Source organism: Vipera berus (assembly GCF_964194415.1).
Source record: "Vipera berus genome assembly, chromosome: 3".
NCBI classification, from domain to species: domain Eukaryota; kingdom Metazoa; phylum Chordata; class Lepidosauria; order Squamata; family Viperidae; genus Vipera; species Vipera berus.
Window position 1 is genome coordinate 217,076,806 of NC_138204.1, and position 18,806 is coordinate 217,095,611.

General features: G+C 52.7%; 1 protein-coding gene across 1 annotated transcript in view; it reads right to left on the reverse strand.

The window, feature by feature from the left end:
- TONSL (tonsoku like, DNA repair protein) overlaps positions 1–18,806 on the reverse strand; it is a gene marked incomplete at its 5' end in the record, with an annotated part of 29,773 nt that overhangs the window by 6,429 nt on the left and 4,538 nt on the right. The window contains 17 exons of the mRNA XM_081323530.1: positions 418–574; positions 1,978–2,048; positions 2,141–2,796; positions 4,082–4,205; positions 5,375–5,538; positions 6,334–6,406; positions 7,285–7,374; positions 7,714–7,775; positions 9,388–9,583; positions 10,356–10,481; positions 12,113–12,265; positions 13,012–13,160; positions 13,258–13,372; positions 13,954–14,125; positions 14,978–15,107; positions 17,078–17,261; positions 18,642–18,784. Coding sequence (XP_081179656.1) covers positions 418–574; positions 1,978–2,048; positions 2,141–2,796; positions 4,082–4,205; positions 5,375–5,538; positions 6,334–6,406; positions 7,285–7,374; positions 7,714–7,775; positions 9,388–9,583; positions 10,356–10,481; positions 12,113–12,265; positions 13,012–13,160; positions 13,258–13,372; positions 13,954–14,125; positions 14,978–15,107; positions 17,078–17,261; positions 18,642–18,784 — 2,765 coding nt within the window. The remainder of the gene's footprint in view (positions 1–417; positions 575–1,977; positions 2,049–2,140; positions 2,797–4,081; positions 4,206–5,374; positions 5,539–6,333; positions 6,407–7,284; positions 7,375–7,713; positions 7,776–9,387; positions 9,584–10,355; positions 10,482–12,112; positions 12,266–13,011; positions 13,161–13,257; positions 13,373–13,953; positions 14,126–14,977; positions 15,108–17,077; positions 17,262–18,641; positions 18,785–18,806) is intronic.

The following is an 18,806-nucleotide window of genomic DNA, read 5'->3' on the forward strand; positions in this document are numbered from 1 at the left end:
GGAAGGGAGGAAAAGAAAGAAAAAGAAAGAAGGGAGGGAGGGAGGAAGGAAGGAAGAGGAGGGAGGAAGGAAGGAAGGGATGCTGTGGTGGAATCTCCACCCAGAGCAGAGGAGGAATAAAAAGTGGGAGGAAGCCAAGGAGATCATACCCTTGAAGCTTTTCTCTGCCTCTCTTTCTTCTTTTTCTCTCCTTCCTTCTTTCCATTCCCTTCCTTCCTTTCCCTCCCTCCCTCTTTTCCTTTCCTTCTCTCTCTCTCTCTTTCTCCCTTCCTTCTTCTGCAGCCTGGTGAGATTCTTGCAAATAGGAGCACAGCAATAAAGAACCCACTGAGAGCTGCTCGCGGAGTCCTTCTGGCGCCCGGCCCCCATTTCCGCGGCCCCCCACCCCTTTCCTCGCCTCCCCCAGCGGCCGCTCACCTCCTCGTTGCTTTGCAGGACGTCCAGGATGCTGTCTTGAGGGGCCAGCAGAGCCCCCTCCTTCTTGAGGGTCAGCCGGGGCAAGAGCCCGCAGGTCTGGTAGTAGCGCTGAGAGGCCTGCTGGGCCAGCCACGAGACTGGCCGGCTCTCGCCCTCACTGCCAGGAGGAGGAGGAGGGGGGGAGGCCGGTCAGCAGGGGCTTCTCCCCTGGGGTCAGCCTAACGCAGGGGCAGGCCACCTTGGCTCTTTTAGGACTGGTGGACTTCAACTCCCAGAATTCCTGAGCCAGCCACACTGAGGGGAAAGGGAGAGGTTTCCAAGCTGAGCTGTGCTGGCTCAGGAATTCTGGGAGTTGAAGTCCACCAGTCATGAAGGGGCCATAGTTTCCCTCATGCTGGCTCAGGAATTCTGGGAGTTGAAGTCCACCAGTCATGAAGGGGCCATAGTTTCCCTCATGCTGGCTCAGGAATTCTGGGAGTTGAAGTCCACCAGTCATGAAGGGGCCATACGTCCACCATGCTGGCTCAGGAATTCTGGGAGTTGAAGTCCACCAATCATGAAGGGACCATAGTTTCCCTCATGCTGGCTCAGAATTCTGGGAGTTGAAGTCCACCAGTCATGAAGGGGCCATAGTTCCCTCATGGTGACTCAGGAATTCTGGGAGTTGAAGTCCACCAGTCATAAAAGAGCCAAGGTTGCCTACACCTGGTATAGAAGAACAGAAACTACCCCCGGCCTAATAATATCCACCCCACATAATATCCACCTATGCAAAGAAAAAGTGCATGGGGGGGGGGGGAATCCTGTGGCACCCCCTCCCTGGGGAATCCAAGATAGCACCCCTCATTCAAGACTTATCGATTCCAAATGCAAGTCCTTGTTTCATGACCATGATGGAAACCAGCAACCTGGCTGTTAAGCAAAGCGTGGCTAAGCAAAACTGCCAGGAGGGTTTAAGACGTTGCTTTCCTTCGCTTGATTCATTTTCCTTCCCGTTTATGACTGGGAACGTCATAAACGAGAGGACTGGCCATACAGTTATTTTTTTTCATCCCCGTCATAAGCGCAAAAGGGGTTGTTAAGCGAGGCAGTTGCTCCATGAGGACTAAGCTGTAAAAATCCAACTCGGCTGCGTTGCTACGGCCAGCACAGCAAGGCCGCCCCCACCCCTCACGCAGCGCCCTCTTTTGGCCTAGAGATGGCACAGGAGAGTCTACAAGGGACGGTCCCCAAATGGAAGGCGGCGGTCGCAAAGTCTGAAACTCTGTCTGCTTTTTATGGGCGTCGGACTCTTGGGACCCCCCGCCTTCCCCCCGGCATCGAATAAAAATCGAATAAAATCATTAAAGAAAGGACCAAATGAACGGCAAACGACAAAAAATGGAAGTAATCTTTTAAATGATTTTAGATAATTCAGTTTAATTCAATTCCCGCAAGTTATCCCCTTCCGGCTGGCGGGAGGCCAGGCGAAAGATGGGCCAGCACTGGCTGGACTTCTGACCGGCCTGGCCTGGAGGGAGCCACGTGCCGAGGGGCAAGCCAGACCCTCCCCCCCCTTACCTTTGTGGCACCGGAATCAGGAAGACGCTGTCCTGGACCTGAACTCGCACCCGGACAGGAGGCGACGGCAGCTGCAAGGAGTGGGGGGGGGAGAGCAGAGGCTAAGGAAGCCGCTCGGGGTCCTCCCTGGCTCAGGATGGGGGGGCTCAGCCCCAAACCTCACCTGCATGGCCCCCGAGGACGGGCTGTCTCCCCTCCGAGGGGGACTGCTGTCGGTTCCTTGCAGGAGGCCACTGGGCTCAGCGCCGGGGTCCGGTCGTGGTGGGGGGCCGGCCCCTCGGCTCCTCCCCAGCAAGGTCCGGTCTAGGGTGAGGCGACTCTGGCGGGCAGGTCTCCTCCTCCTCCTGGCGGTGGGGGTGGTCTCGGGGGGCTGGCAGGGTGCCCCCCCTTCACTGTCCTCCGAGCCGGACCCCCAAGCCTGGGCTGGGCTCCGGCGGCTCCTTTTGCGAGAGCCCCCGCTGGCCCCCAGGTCGTCCTCCAGCCAGTCGTCGCCCACGTACTCGTCTGCGGGGATCAGGGCTGCGCGGGGGGGTCCCTGGTGGCGCTCTGGGCTCAGAGGGGGGCGGAGGGGGGCACTGCCCACCCCAAGCATGGCAGCTTGATAGTCTGCAGGGGGCGCCCTCCCGGCCTCCGCCGCCAGGGCCGGGTCAAGCAGACGCTGCCTCTTCTTGACCGGCCGCAGAGGCGCCATGCAGTCCTCCGATTCCGGCTCTTGGTGGCGCTGCCTGGCACCAGGGGGCTTCGGAGGGGGGCACTCGGAGAGCTCTGCATCGAAGAGCTGGCTGGCGGGGTCTCCACGGGGAGGCGGGGGCCGGGAACCTACAAGGAAGTTGGATTAGGCCAAAGCCCCCCACTTTCTCCCCCAGTCCAAGCATCCTGGGAAGCTCCAGGACAGGAAGGGGTGTCAACTGGGGTGGGGGGGCTCCCAATCATTTAGGGCAGGGGTCTTCAAACTTGGCCCTTTGATGACTTGTGGACTTCAACTCCCACAAGTCATAAAAAGGTCATAGTTCCCTCACGCTAGCTGAGGAATTCTGGGAGTTGAAGTCCACAAGTCATAAAAAGGTCACAGTTCCCTCACGCTAGCTGAGGAATTCTGGGAGTTGAAGTCCACAAGTCATAAAAAGGTCACAGTTCCTTCACGCTAGCTGAGAAATTCTGGGAGTTGAAGTCCACAAGTCATAAAAAGGTCATAGTTCCTTCACGCTAGCTGAGAAATTCTGGGAGTTGAAGTCCACAAGTCATAAAAAGGTCACAGTTCCTTCACGCTAGCTGAGAAATTCTGGGAGTTGAAGTCCACAAGTCATAAAAGGGTCATAGTTCCCTCATGCTGGCTGAGGAATTCTGGGAGTTGAAGTCCACAAGTCATCAAAGGGCCAAGTTTGAAGACCCCTGATTTATGGGGGGCAGCCAGGTCCTGAACACCCTCTCTTCCTGATCCTGCCATCCTCCTCCGAGCTGCTAAAACCGGGGTCTTCAACTCCCAGAATTCCCCAGCCGGTTAGCCAGCATGAGGAATTCTGGGAGTTGGTCTCCAAGTCTTAAAGTTGCCAAAGTTTAGAGACACCCCCCCACACACACACACACACCCCTCTTAGTGCTAAAACGAATGTGAGCCGGAAGCTTGGCCAACCCTGGTTTGGGTTTTGCGGCTGAATGTGGCTTCCCCACCCCCACCCTGTCCCCCCCCAAGCTATTAGCCCCATTCCACAGTTTAGGGGGTTCCATTCCCAGCCAGGTCACTCTGCATTTGTGTACCTGGCCAGGTGAAGCACCTGACTTGCACACAGAACGGGCACAGAGCAGCCTGCTCACAGGCTACTCCAGTTTGAGGCTTGTACTATTTAGCAAGGTCAGTCAGGGGTCTCCAAGCTTGGCAACTGGAAGACGTGTGGACTTCAACTCCCAGAATTCCCTAGCCAGCACGTCTTCAGGTTGGAGACCCCTGTTGTAAAAGGAAGCAGAGAAACAGATTGAGATCCAAGTTCTCACAACAAGGGGGTCTCCTTGGATCATGTCCTCCCACCTCCGAGTCTGGCTGGCGCCTGGCCTGAAGCAACCCCCACCCCCACCCCTCCCACCATCCTCCTGGGTGCAGTCTCACCTTGCTCTGCCATGGTTTTCCGAAGCAAACTCTCCATGGCTTTGCAGCGGTCGCGGGTTTCCTGGTCCAGATCCTTCCCGTAGAGTTGGACCCAAGCTTGGAGGGTGCCCAAAGGGGTCAGGCCCTGAAGCAGCGGGAAAAATACAGAACCTCAGCCCAAAGTCTATCGGGAGATCAGGAGACGGTGAATTCTAGTCCTGCCTTAGCTCTGAAAGCTGGATGGGTGATTTTGGGGCCGATCGCCAGGTGACTGTGAGTTCTAGTTCCAACCTAGCCATGAAAGCCAGCTGGGTGAGTTTAGGCCAGTCACCTGGTGACTGTGAGTTCTAGTCCTGCCTAAGCCATGAAAGCCAGGTGGGTGAATTTAGGCCAGTCACCAGGTGACTGTGAGTTCTAGTCCCACCCAAGCCATGAAAGCCAGCTGGGTGAGTTTAGCCCAGCCACCAGGTGACTGTGAGTTCTAGTCCTGCCCAAGCCATGAAAGCTAGCTGGGTGAGTTCAGCCCAGTCACCAGGTGACTGTGAGTTCTAGTCCCGCCCAAGCCATGAAAGCCAGCTGGGTGAGTTTAGCCCAGTCACCAGGTGACTGTGAGTTCTAGTCCTGCCCAAGCCATGAAAGCCAGCTGGGTGAGTTTAGCCCAGTCACCAGGTGACTGTGAGTTCTAGTCCCGCCCAAGCCATGAAAGCCAGCTGGGTGAGTTTAGCCCAGTCACCAGGTGACTGTGAGTTCTAGTCCCGCCCAAGCCATGAAAGCCAGCTGGGTGAGTTTAGCCCAGTCACCAGGTGACTGTGAGTTCTAGTTCCACCTTAAGCACAAAAGCCATTTGAATGACTTTGGCCCCCAGTTTCTTCTCTTTGAGCCCAATCCACCTCACAGGTTTGGTGTTGTGCGAGAAAATGGAAGGAAGAAGAATCTGGCATGCCACTTGAGGTATTTATAAAAATAACCAAGGCAGGATAAAAATGAATAAGTCAGTAGATAAGATAGCAAAGGGACAGAGAGAGATTCGAAAGTTAGAATAGAGCTGGAAGGGACCTTGAAGGTCTTCTAGTCTAGCCCCCTGCTCAAGCAGGAGAACCTATACCATCTCAGACAAGGGACTGTCCAGTCTCTTCTTAAAAACCTCCAGTGATGGAGCGCCCGCGATTTCTGGAGGCAAGCTGTTCCACTGGTTGATTGTCCTCACTATATCCCAGGCTGGCCAGCTTCTCCAATAAAAGTCACACCAGTCCTGACACTCACGCTTGCCCACCCACGTCCACCACCCACGGCAACCCCCAAGGGTCTCCTCACCATGGCATTGCGCAGCAACACTGAGGCGCCTCTACGGATCAGGAGCTCAGCCACATCAAAGTGGCCGCAATTGAGAGCATCGTGCAGCGGGGTGATGCCGTCACAGCCCGGCCCCCCTGGGTCGTCAGTGGTGGCGCCGTGGTCCAAGAGCAGGCGGACAATCTCTGAAAAAGATGCAAGGAAGTCACGGCCAACGTTGTTCTGCAGGCCATACAGATGAACAGAGTTGGAAGGGACCATGGAGGTCTTCTAGTCCAGCCTCGATCAACAGGAGACCCTTGCAGAATAACAGAGTTGGAAGGGACCCTGGAGGTCCTCTAGTCCAGCCCCCTGATCAAGCAGGAGACCCTTGCAGAGTAACAGAGTTGGAAGGGACCTTGGAGGTCTTCTAGTCCAGCCCCCTGCTCAGGCAGGAGACCCTTGCAGAATAACAGAGCTGGAAGGGACCCTGGAGGTCCTCTAGTCCAGCCCCCTGCTCAGGCGGGAGACCCTTGCAGAATCACAGAGTTGGAAGGGACCCTGGAGGTCCTCTAGTCCAGCCCCCTGCTCAGGCAGAAAGCCCTACAGAATAACAGAGTTGGAAAGGACCCTGGAGGTCTTCTAGTCCAGCCCCCTGCTCAGGCAGGAGACCCTTACAGAATAACAGAGCTGGAAGGGACCCTGGAGGTCTTCTAGTCCAGCCCCCTGCTCAGTCGGGAGACCCTATATACCATTTCAGACAAATGGCTTTTCCAGTCTTCTCTTTAAAACCTCCAGTGATGAAGCACCCACAGCTTCTGGTGGCCAGCTGTTCCACTGGTTAACTGTCCTCCCTGTTAGGAAGTTTATCCTCATTTCCAGGTTGCTTCTCTCCTTGATGAGTTTCCAGTCCTTCCCTCTGGGGCTTTGGAGAATAGATTGAACCCCTTGTCTTTGCTTACGAGCGGAAGCTGCACCCCCTTCGTTCAGTCCCCGCTTACCCAGGTGCCCGTGATTGCAGGCCTCGTGCAGGGGGGTCCATCCGCAATAGTCCCGGGGGTTTACAGGATGCTCCTGATGCAGAAAGAGGATGGTAAAGCAGGAGGAGGAGGCTGAGGGTTTGGGGCTATAAAAGGAACTTTTTTAATATATTAATTCAATCGAACTGTGCCCTATCGCTCCCCTCTGTTGGAAACTATCTTGTAGGTTTTAATTTTAATTTCTCCTTTCGGGGGGAGCCACAGTTCTAACTAACTTGTAAGCAGGAAGGGGGGGGGAAATAACATCCGCAGGGATTTCACACCTTCCCTTCTGAATACTAATTCTAAATCAGGGCTATGCAACCTTGGGCACTTGAAGGCCGGTGGACTTCAACTCCCAGAATCCGCCAGCCAGCTATGCTGGCTGGGGAATTCTGGGAGTTGAAGTCCACCGGCCTTCAAGTGCCCAAAGTTGGACAACTCTGTCCTAAAGGTTTGTTCTTTGAATAATTATTTTGGTCAAATATAAAGGGTGAGCTTAGAGGAAAGACAGGGTGTTCCTTCAGGCTGGCACAACGTGTTCCCCCCCTCAACCAGGCTGCAATTCTCTAGGTAGAGACAAAAGATGTGGGCTTGAACTGGACCCGAGAATGGGGTGCGCCACAAGGGAAACAGCCCCCCTCTAACCTGCCTTCAAACACAAGGTTCCCCTCCCCCCCCCCAGCCATCTTCTTCCTTGCAAGCCCAAGGCTGGAGCTGGGCATTTTATAGCCCCGGGGTCACCTCCAGCCCTTTGGCTGTCCCTGTCTGGCCTGCGCGAGTTCAACTGGAAATGAGAAAATCAAATCTAAATAAGCTGGGTGCTGGCGGCAGAATTAAGTTCCGCCTCTCGGTCTGGCCTTCTGCGACAGTCCCGTCTTTTCCTGTGGCCCCTCGGGAAAATTCCTTGCCCACCCCTGCCCCAAGACTGACCTTCTCCAGAAAAAACTGGACTTGGCGCAGATTCCCCTCGATGCAGGAGCGGTGCAAAAGAGTCTCGCCCTTGTCGTTCCGCTGGTTCCACTGAGGAAAAGAGCACCGACGTGGATCCCTTCCGCGGGAAGATAGGCAACCACCCGCCATACCAGCCCAAAGCCAAGGGGTCAAAGGAGCGCCTCAATGTAGTAGGCAAAGGGATGGCAGAACTTGGGGCCGAGTCAAAGGAGGTGTCAGCCAAGAATCCCTACAATCACTCCAGCCTCCCTCGAATTCCTTTGGCTCTGACTTATCACTGAGCAGGCACTGCTAAAATTCCTGTGCATAGGCCGTTGAGTGATAAATCAGTTTAACTGAGCCTTCACGTGGGGGTCTTTCGTGGCTGACACCCACCCCTACGCCCCTAGTCAAAGCTTCTGGGCTGACCTTGCTGACCCTCCGCCGCCCAGGGACTGTTTTGCTGTAGCCTTCCATGTCCTCTTCTTCATCTGGAAGAGAAGCGGGGGGCGGGTGTGTGAGTGTGTGTGTGTGTCAGAGGAAGCATCAGGGGCTCCAAAGTCCCCCTGGACCCGTTGGGCGGGCCCCCCAGAGGGCTCCAAGGCAGAGACCCTCTCCAACCCGTGCAAATTCCACTCCACACAATGTCCGTGTCTCCCTCTTGTACGACCTCTCCCTTCTAACATCATCCTGTTCCCCCTTAGTAGCTGCGCTCTGGGGCTGCTTTCCAGGCAAACCGAGGAGAAGGTTGAAGCGGTCGATGCCATGGGGAGGAAAACGAGGCTTGTTTGCTGCCCACCCACCCCCCACCCCCATATCTTGGCATTTCCAGGGGCAGTTGGCCCAGCGCTGTTGTGCGAAAGCGTCTTCCTGGCTTCCTTGGTCAGGGACCGACTCCAGGAACACCCCCAGGACTACAAAGCTGCCATTTCAAAGGGAGAAGCTCTTTCCTGGCACAGGCTGGTCCTGACTGCCTTTGGACCAACCAGGAAGAGGCGGGGCTCACCTGGATTAAGGTGGCATCCTCACTCCTGCCTTCCTTCTTCAGCAAGAACTCACAAAGGTTAAGTGACCGTTTAACAAGTCAGGACAATTGCAGCCCGCCTGTCAGCGCTGCTAACATCGAATGTTCTTGCTTGACAAGAGATGAAGAAGTAGCCGTTTCCTATGTTAAACTTGTGTATTGCTTTAAGACTAGTGCAGGGGTAGGCAACCTTGGCTCTTTTATGACTCATGGACTTCAGGGAGTTGACTCAGGAATTCTGGGAGTTGAAGTCCGTGAGTCATAAAAGAGCCGAGGTTGCCTACCCCTGGGCTAGTGTATTGCTTTAGTTTAAGGTTAGGAGGGGGAATGAGTAGGAATGCACCTTCAAGGCCATTCCTCTGGGTCTTCTAACGGAAGGGAAACTGATTCTTTAAATCAAGTGGAGAATGTGATTAATGACAAAATTAGAAAGGTGGAGAATTGTGTTTTAATATATTGTGCAAGGGGGCAGAGATTTCAGATTCCAGCTTCCTTCAAGCAAGCATTTGCCGGTGTATAATTAGGCTAATAAAGGACTTTTAAGGTAAACGATGCCTCAGAGTCACTTGAAAAGCCCATACTCGGAAACTTGACACCGCCCTTCGACCAGCCCCCCACCCCCTCTCCTCCACCAGGAAGGGCGAGACCTAAAAACTGGACTCCCTATAGGTGGTCCTCGATAGCTCATTTAGTGACCGTTCAAAGTTACCACAGCATTGGGGGGAAAAAGACTTTTTTTCACACGACCGTTGCGGCATCCCCAGGGTCACGTGATCAAAATTCAGATGCGTGGGAACTGGCTCACATTTATGACGGTCGCAGTGATCCCCTTTTGCAACCTTCTGACCAGCAAAGTCAATGGGAGAAGCCAGATTCACTTAACAGTCTTGTTACTAACTTAACAACTGCAGTGATTCAGTTAAGAACTGTGGCAAGAAAGATTGTAATGTAAGGCAAAACTCACTTAACAACTGTCTCGCTTAGCAATGGAAATTTTGGGCTCTGTTGTGGTCGTTGAGGACTACCTGCTTGTCCAGGGCCAGGAGAACCCGCCTGGCCTCTTTTCCCACAATGCTCACCGCTGTCAGAGAGCTCCACGTCGCTGGCCTCCAAGTCCTGGCTGTTCTGCAGCTCTTCTTCCTCGCTGCTCTCCCCGTCTGAGGGGCAGCCCTGGGAGGCACGGAGGGCCTGCAGCCGGGCTGACGTCTCTGCTGTGGCCTCTGGCGGGCAGCCCCATCTCTGCTGAGAAGCTTGGAGGTGCTGCAGGATCTGAAGCTGACAAAGAGCGATTGGTGTGATCATCTGGCTAATGTCAAGAATGAAACTTTGGCAGCTAGGTGCCTCTTCGTTTCAACTTGCCATTGGAGTAAAGATGTGTGTGGTTAAGGTGAAGAAACGAAACCTCTGCGATTCCGAAACAGACTGTGAGAGCCTGAAACCCTTCCAAGGACATTTCAGTAGGTGTGGAGAAGAGGCAGACGGTTCCCATAACAAAGTGAAATGGTTTACACGGACTACACGAGAGGGTGGGGTTTGGACTGGAGAGATTATTGTTTAATTCTATGAACTGGTGTCTGGGGGCCTCAGAGTTAGTTTTGCTTCGACGTTACCATGCCGTGTATTCATGAAACAGTAAGACTTTCGGAAACGAAATGAACTTGAGACTTTTATTTGGATCGTTGAGCTGGGTGTTGACAGCTTATTTTGAAGCGCAGCTGTCAGTCTTGCTCCAGGTCAAGCAAAGGCGAACTAGAGAGCGGCATTCTCCAAACCTGGCGACTTTAAGACTTGTGGACCTCAACTCCCAGAATTTAAGTTCACAAGTCTTAAAAGTCGCCAGTTTTGGAGACTCCCCCTCCCTTCTATAGACGGAATCGGGAGAAATCCCGTTTTTTTGCACGAAAAGCAAAATGTTTTGAAAGAAAAAAACCAAGAAGGTCCAGTTACTTTTTGAAAAAATAACCCTTTGGGACAACCATGGCCCTTTCCTGTTTTCACCACCTTCCTTTTGCGAACTCCCCCCAGAGCACCCCCCTCCCCCGCTCACCTCCAGTTTGGGGTCACCGGCCTTTTGGGCACATTGCAGAGCGGCTTGGAAACAGGTCTCCAATTGCTGGTAGGTCTCGCCAGCCTCCTCCTTGGCCAGGGCGATGTTCAGCCATGTTTTGCCCTCCTGGCGTGGACAGAATAGACCAAGCTTAAAAGCATTTAGACCTATGTCCCACTTCCTGGTGTTTTACAGCACTCTCTGGGCGGTTTTACACTGTCAGCATTACTTGCATACTTGCCCCCAACAATCTGAGTCCTCATTTTACCGACCTTGGAAGGATGGAAGGCTGAGTTGGCCTTGAGCCAGTCAGGAACAAACTCCTGGCAGGGGGCAGTTAGCCTGCAATACGCCTCATTCTCTCGCTCAGCGGAGACTTCTTTCGGGGGATGCAGCCTCTGCCGCCCCTTTCTCTCAGCTGCCTAGGCAGCTGAGAGAAGGGGGCGGCAGAGGCTGGATCCCCCGAAAGAAGTCTTCGCCGAGAAAATGGGGGCTGAGACGAGAGAATGAGGCGTCTCAGCGCCCATTTTCTCGGCGAAGACTTCTTTCGGGGGATGCAGCCTCTGCCGCCCCCTTCTCTCAGCTGCCAGAGAATGAGGCGTCTCAGCGCCCATTTTCTCGGCGAAGACTTCTTTCGGGGGATGCAGCCTCTGCCGAACTTCTTTCGGGGGATGCAGCCTCTGCCGCCCCTTTCTCTCAGCTGCCCAGGCAGCTGAGAGAAGGGGGCGGCAGAGGCTGCATCCCCCGAAAGAAGTCTTCGCCGAGAAAATGGGCGCTGAGACGAGAGAATGAGGCGCCTCAGCGCCCATTTTCTCGGCGAAGACTTCTTTCGGGGGATCCAGCCTCTGCCGCCCCCTTCTCTCAGCTGCCCAGGCAGCTGAGAGAAGGGGGCGGCAGAGGCTGCATCCCCCGAAAGAAGTCTTCGCCGAGAAAATGGGTGGCAAGCTTCCACCGCCCCATTCTCTCAGCGGAGGCTTGCAGAGGTGGCGGCGGAGCTGCGCGCGCAGCTCTCCAAACCGCCGCCGCCCGTTTGGAGAGCTGCTGCCTTCGTCCATGTTTGATGAAAGCAGCAGCTCTCCAAACTGGGGGGTGGAAGTTCTTTTTTTTTTTGTTCACTGGAGTATAAGCCGAAGTGGATTTTTCAGCCCAAAAAAGTGGGCTGAAAAATTTGGCTTATACTCAAGTATATACGGTAGTTATTTCTATTCTATTCTATTATTTCTTTCTCCTATTTTCTATTCTACTCTACTCTATTCTAATTCTATTCTATTCTATTTGTTATTCTATTCTGAGTTCTATCCTAACCTATCCTATTTCTCCTATTTTCTATTCTACTCTACTCTATTCTATTTCTATTCTATTTGTAATTCTATTCTATTCTATTCTATTCTATTCTATTCTATTCTATTCTATTCTATTCTATTCTATTCTATTCTATTCTATTCTATTCTATTCTAGAGTTCTATCCTATCCTACCCTATCCTATCGTACTCTACTCTACTTTATTCACCACTGCACAACCTTAAGTAGTCTCCAGGGTTCTCCAGCCTTGGCCACTTTTGTGGACTTCAGCTCCCAGAATTCCCCAGCCAGCCACCGTCTGCAGGCTTTAAAGTTGCCAAGTTGAAGACGTCTGTTTTACCTCACCATCTCCCTCCAGGATGCTATTGTCTCAGCAGGAGGCATTGGCTGGGGGTGGGGGGGAGCACATCTTGTAGACACCCCCCTGCAGCCTTCCTCCTCTTGTCCCCCATTACCTCCACGGGGTTCCCACGCCGCAGGGCCAGTTCTGCCTGGTAATGCTGCACCGCCTGGGCATGGTCCTTGAGGTCCCCAAAGGTGGCTGCCAAAGAGACGTGAATCACAGCCAACTCCTGCTCCGGACGCCCCAAGGCCTGGGCGTGGCTGAGCTAAAAAAGAGCAGCCCACACAGTTTAGGGGGCAGGAAATTATTATTATTATTACAGTATTATTATTATTATTATTATTATCATTGTTACTTCTGTTTGTAGTAGTAATATAATAATAATAATGATAATAATAATGATAATAATAATAATAATAATAATAATAATAATAATAATAATAATAATAATAATAATAATAATAATAATAATAATAATAATAATAATATAGCTCCAATTATTTTGGGATTGCACCCAAGTAATAGGTCCCTTGGGTGCAATCCCAAAACAACTGGAGCACCACTTGAGCACCATCATCGGCATTGACAAATTCGCCCTCAGTCAATTGCAAATGGCGGCCTTACTAGAAACTGCTTCCATCCTGCGACGAGATCTGTAATAACACCAAACATCCACATCTGCCTATCCCAGGTCCTTGGTAAGGACTCGATAGGTAGACAAAAATGCCAGATCGTCTGAACATCTGGCTGACTGTGCGATGATCAATAATGGAGCTGGAAGGGACCTTGGAGGTCTTCTAGTCCAGCCCCCCGCTCAAGCAGGAGAAGCTACACCCTCTCAGACAGGTGAATGTCCAGTCTCCTCTTAAAAATCTCCAGTGATGGAGCACCCCCATCACTGCCCGGGCAAGAGACCTAAAGGGGCCATTTTGGCAGGGGCAGCTGGCCCCTCTTCCTCCCCCCTCCCCCCATTCCTTCGCAGCCTTGCCCCCCCAAACCCCTTGCCCCTACCTGCTTCTCATAGGCTCCCACAGCCCGCCGATACTCGCCCATCTTGCAGAAAAGGTCACCCAGCTGCTCGGAGAGTCCCAGGGCTGCCTCCAGGTCACCAGCGGCCTCGGCCTCCTCCAGGGCTCCTTGCAAGCGACTCACCTTCGTGGCTGCCGGGCGGGAAGAGTCACACCAGGGTGGCGAGGGGCGTGGGGCACCCTCTAAGCCCCAGAGCCTGCGGCCGGACCCACAGGCACCAGCACTCACCGTAGCGCAGGTTGCGGCCAACGCTGTCCCGCTGCTGGGGCTGCCAGGAGCCCAGGCGGTAGGCCTTCTTCAGCGACCGTCTGGCGGCCACAAAATCCCCCAGACCCAGCAGGACCTGCGGGTGACCAAGGGCAAAGGTCAGAGAATGCCTCTTCCTCCATGCCCGGGCAGGCCAGGAGCACCACTGGGGATAGGGCTGCCCTTGTTCTCAAAGCAACATAGAAGCCTAGGGCTGGAAGGGACCTCAGAGGTCCTCTAGTCCAACCCCCTCCCAAGGATGGAACTTTATACCAGGGGTAGGCAACCTCGGCTCTTTTATGACTCATGGACTTCAACTCCCCAGCCAGGTATTCAGCCTTGGTCCCTTTAAGACTTGTGGACTTCCACTCCCAAAATTCCCCAGCCAGGTATTCAACCTTAGTCCCTTTAAGACTTGTGGATTTCAACTCCCACAATTCCCCAGCCAGGTATTCAACCTTAGTTCCTTTAAGACTTGTGGACTTCAACTCCCAGAATTCCCTAGCCAGTGCATGCTAGCTGAGGAATTCTGGGAGTTGAAGTCCACAAGTCTTAAAGGGACCACATTTGGACACCCCTGCTCTAGGATTTAGCCACGCTTGTGCAGAGCAAGGAGACAGAGCACCTTGGAATCCGTGGGGCCCAGGTGAGCCCCCCTCTCAAGGTGTCTTCTCTTACCTGGGCGATGCTGGCATAGCACTCGCTCTCCATGCATTTCTCCTTCATCTTGCAGGCGCATTCCCGGGCACGCTCCAGGCAGCGCATGGCTTTCGAGTGCTCCTTTTCCCGCAGGTAGATGTTCCCCAGGTTGAAGTAGGCTCGGAACAGGTCTTCCGACAGGTGGGCCTGCCTGGGAGGTGGGGAAAGAGACGGTGGGCGCCCTGGCAACGCCCTGCCTGATGGGCCAAGGAGTCCCGGAATCTCTCTGGCTGCCCGCAAGGAGCTTATCCTCCAGAGTTCCAGCGTTAAGAGTTAATATTTCCACCCTCACATTTTATTTTCTATATATGCTGGTTTGTATTTTGATGTGCTTCAGAGCTTGTGTGAAGTATGAATGAAGAAAAATAAATAAATAACCAATTAAGGTATTGGAGAGGAGCCCTTCGGACGTACGGACAGGGAGTTCTCGACTTGCAAGTTCGTTTAGTCACCGTTCAAAGTTACGACCGAAAAAAGTGACTTGTGATCCTTTTTTTCACACTTACGACCGTTGCAGCATCCTTCTCCCCCCCCCCCCGCCATGGTCACGCAATTTACATTCAGAATGCTTGACAACTGACTCATATTTATGTCCGGGCTCACGTGGTCCCCTTTTGCGAACTTCTGACGAGCAAAGTCAAAGGGGGGAAGCCGGATTCGTTTTACAACCGTATTACTAACTTAATAATTGCAGTGATTCACTTAACGACTGTGGCTGTAAAAGGGGCAAAACTCACTTTAGCAAATGCCTCGCTTAGCAACAGAAATTTTGGGCTCAGTTATGGTCCTAAGTCCAGGACTACCTGTAACAGAGTTGGAAGGGACCCTGGAGGTCCTCTAGTCCAACCCCCAGCAGAGAGCTGCCCCGAGCCCTCCCGGCCTCCGCAAACCCCAGGGCTTCCCAAAGCCCCCTGCTCCCCTTCAGCAGATTCAGCCCCAGGTGGAGCCGGGAGGAGAGAGGCGTGCCGTGGCCCCTCAGGAGGAACCCCCGGGGCCCCCTTACTCTGAAATGTAGATGCTCTTCTTGATGTAGGAGGTGCGCAGGGCTGGGTTTCTCAGGCTGTCATAGATCAAGCCCAGGTTGAGGTAGAGCCGTGCCCTCATCTCGCTCACCTCCCTCCGCGGGACCTGACCTGCAAGGAGAAGAGAGCCTGCGGGATCCGATCTGAGTTTGAGTTTGGTCCTTCCAAGCCTTCGGGGTCCTGCTTGAGCCCATCCTCAGGGGATAGGATAGGATAGGATAGGATAGGATAGGATAGGATAGGATATGGATATGGATATGGATATGGATATGGATATGGATATGGATATGGAATGGGAATAGAATAGAATAGAATAGAATAGAATAGAATAGAATAGAATAGAATAGAATAGAATAGAATAGAATAGAATAGAATAGAATAGAATCTGGAAGGGACCTTGGAGGTCTTCTAGTCCAGCCCCCTGCTCAAGGAGGAGAACCTATACCATCTCAGACAAGTGACTGTCTAGCCTCTTCTTTAAAACCACCAGTGATGGGGCACCCATGATTTCTGGTGGCAAGCTGTTCCACTGGTTGATTGTCCCCACTGTCAGGAGGTTTCTCCTTAATTCCAGGTTGCTTCTCTCTTTGGTCAGTTTCCAACCATTGTTTCTCGTCCTGCCCTCTGGTGCTTTGGTGAATAATTTGACACCACCACCACCACCCTGCCTTGTGGCAGCCCCTCTTCCTCTCCCTCTAGAATGTGTACACTGGGCTGTTCTAGGCATTGCATTTATATGGCTCCTGGCTGTGTGTAGCTTTTAGTTGTAGAGAGCTGATTTACCATCGGCCTATCAGGTACCTAGGAGCCCAGGGCACAGGGAAACAACAGTGGGTGACTTAATAGCCAGCCATCAACATCCTAATTAACAATTAAAAGCTGCACATGACCAGGAACCATATAAATACAATGCGTAGAACAGCCCAGTGCACGTATGTTATGTACATTCTATACACATCTATCTATATTATATATGTGTGTGCGTATGTATTCTGTACAACGCATATTGATGGGCTGCCACAAAGAGGAGAGGGGTCAACTTATTTTCCAAAACACCAGAAGTCACAACAAGAAGCAACGGACGGAAACTCATCAAGGAGAGAAGCAACCTGGAACTAAGGAGAAACTTCCTGACTGTTAGAACAATTAACCAGTGGAACAACCTGCCTCCAGAAACTGTGAATGCTCCATCGCTGGAGGTTTTTAAGAAGAGACTGGACAACCATTTGTCTGAAAAGGTGTAGGGTCTCCTGCCTGGGCAGGGGGCTGGACTAGAACAGAGGCCCCCAACCTTTTGGGCACCAGGGACCGGTTCCGTGGAGGGTGCCTGGTTTTGTGTGCTGCCTGCATCCCGCGGATGGGGCTTTGCTTGTTTGTGCGGACCAGTTGTTGGCATGCCGTGGCCTGGTACCGGTCCACAAACCGGGGGTTGGGGACCCCTGGACTAGAAGACCTCCAAGGTCCCTTCCAACTGGGTTATTCTGCCGTGCTATTTTGAGGAGAGAGACGTTCCCTGCAGACGGGCTCCGAAAGCTCGGAAGACGGAATCTCCGGTCCCGCTGACCCACTCAGATTGTATCCTGCCATATTATCCTGGCAAAGACGTACCTCGGTACTCATCGTGAATTGGTTAATGGGTGGCACCACACAAGAGGGGTGACGAGTACCAAAAACGAGTGCCAGACAAAGAAGGTATCTTACCAGTTGACCCTTTATTTCCTCCGGGAAGGACTTCTTGTCCATTCCCCACGGTCCTCCCCCTCTTTCTATCGCAGCGATTCGAGTAGGAAACAAACAAATACCAGGATGATACTTTAATGTCGGAACGCACCGGGTACCAAATTCGAGGAGTTTTGAAGCGGTCAAGTACCGAAGTACCACTGTATTTACCCTCGTTCGTGAGAAGACAGCTTGCTGTAGACCAGCCAGCTTCCACCCCGAACTCGGGAATCCTCCCGTAAGGAAGACGCAGGTTCTTAAACCCCCCCAAAGGCCTTGTCCCACTTTCAGAGGGGGGGATACCAACCCATGGGACCCCAGGGGGCCCTGCCCTGCCTCCCACCTCTCTCCAGCCGTGGTACCTTCCAGCTTCTCCTCCAGAACGCCCAGGCTCTTCATGAAGGCTTTCTCAGCCTCTTGTAGGGCTTCCCCCAGCGGCTCACTCTCGGCCATGAACATGTAGGTGCGGCCGATGGTGGCCCAAGCCCTCTGCTCCTCCACCCCGTTGGAGACGGAGCTGGCCAGTTCCAGATGGCGGCGCTGGTGCTGGGGAAGAGAGAGACGGAGAGGAAGCTGCGCTCACACAACCACCTCAAATCCCCGTTCGCTGGGTTGAGCGGTAAGTACGGGCGGTCCCTGACTTGCAACCGCTATGGAGTCTCGTGACGGTTGTGAAGCGGGTCATCGCGTGACGGCCGACCCGGTTTTCTGACCGATTTTTAGTAGCGGTCATTAAGTGGTTGTGGTTTGCTACGGTGTGTCTTTGCCCCAAACCGTAAAGGAAACAGCAAACACACAAACTGTGGCCGTGTGTTTCTGGGCTGCTTTGATTTCCAGGGCCGCCTGTCAAGGTTCCGAGTGATGATCCCAACAAAGTAAGCCCAGCTGAGACATTCCCGTCTCTAATGCAAAACTTTGTTGAGCACAGCATATCAGCACTGACGAGCAGAAAACCAGCTCTGGGAAATTGGGCGCCAGAGCAATAAATTAAAAGTGTAGGAAGTCCCTTTCCTCCTGACAGTGCCAATCACATTCCCCAATTAAGCGTCAGATAATTTGTTAGGAGAAAATCTTCAGTTCCCAGCCAAACAGTTCTTCAATGACCCTGATTCCCAGGTGCGCCGAGCACTCCGAACGTCCCCCTTCCCCCCTGCGTCTGTCGGCAAGCTGAGAATCGAAAATGGCCGAGCAGAATAACGTTCCTTCGAGGCTTGACACTGCCCAGACTTGTTTGCTGAGATGGACGGATACAGAAATCGGATCAAATCGAATCAAACCAAAAACGAAGTGAAGTGAACAAACAAATGCTGCAAACAGATCTAAATGCGATCTGGTTGCCGAGGGCCTGAAATGCAGTCACGTGACCACATGGGGGGAGTGTCATGTGACCGGGGGACGGGACTTTGGAACTGGTCACAAGCACCTTCTGGAGGGCATGTGGTATCTTTGAACAGTTGCTAAGCAACCGGGCGTTAGCCAAGGACTACCTGGACAATGTCTGGAGGTCCTTCCCACTTGGTGCTCCCTCCCGTCAATAATAATAATAATTTATTTATTTTTATTTTATTTAATAATATTTATATACCGCCCTTCTCCCGAAGGACTCAGGGCGGTGAACAGGGCAAGAATAAAAATACAAAGATTACAAAAATTAAAAAAGGATTAAATATATGCCCACTAAAAACAGTCAATACAATATTAAAACCCAAATAAAACAACAATAAAAAACCCCACCAATCCCCATCAGGGATAATAATAATAATAATAATAATAATAATAATAATAATAATAATAATAATAATAATAATAATAATAATAATAATAATAAAAAATTTGGAAGGGACCTTGGAGGTCATCTAGTCCAGCCCCCTGCTCAGACAGGAAACCCTATATACCATTTCAGACAAAGTCTCCCGGCCTTCCTACCTTGAGGGCAGCTTCATAGTTCTCCAGCTCAGCCAGGCACTCCCCGATTTTCCGGTGGGCGACCGCGCAGCCGATGAGGTCTTTGCTGCTCTCCAGGAGCTGCAGTTCCAGCCTGTGCTCGTCCAGAGCTTCCCGAAAGCGTCCTGCAGGGTGGAAGGGGCAGTG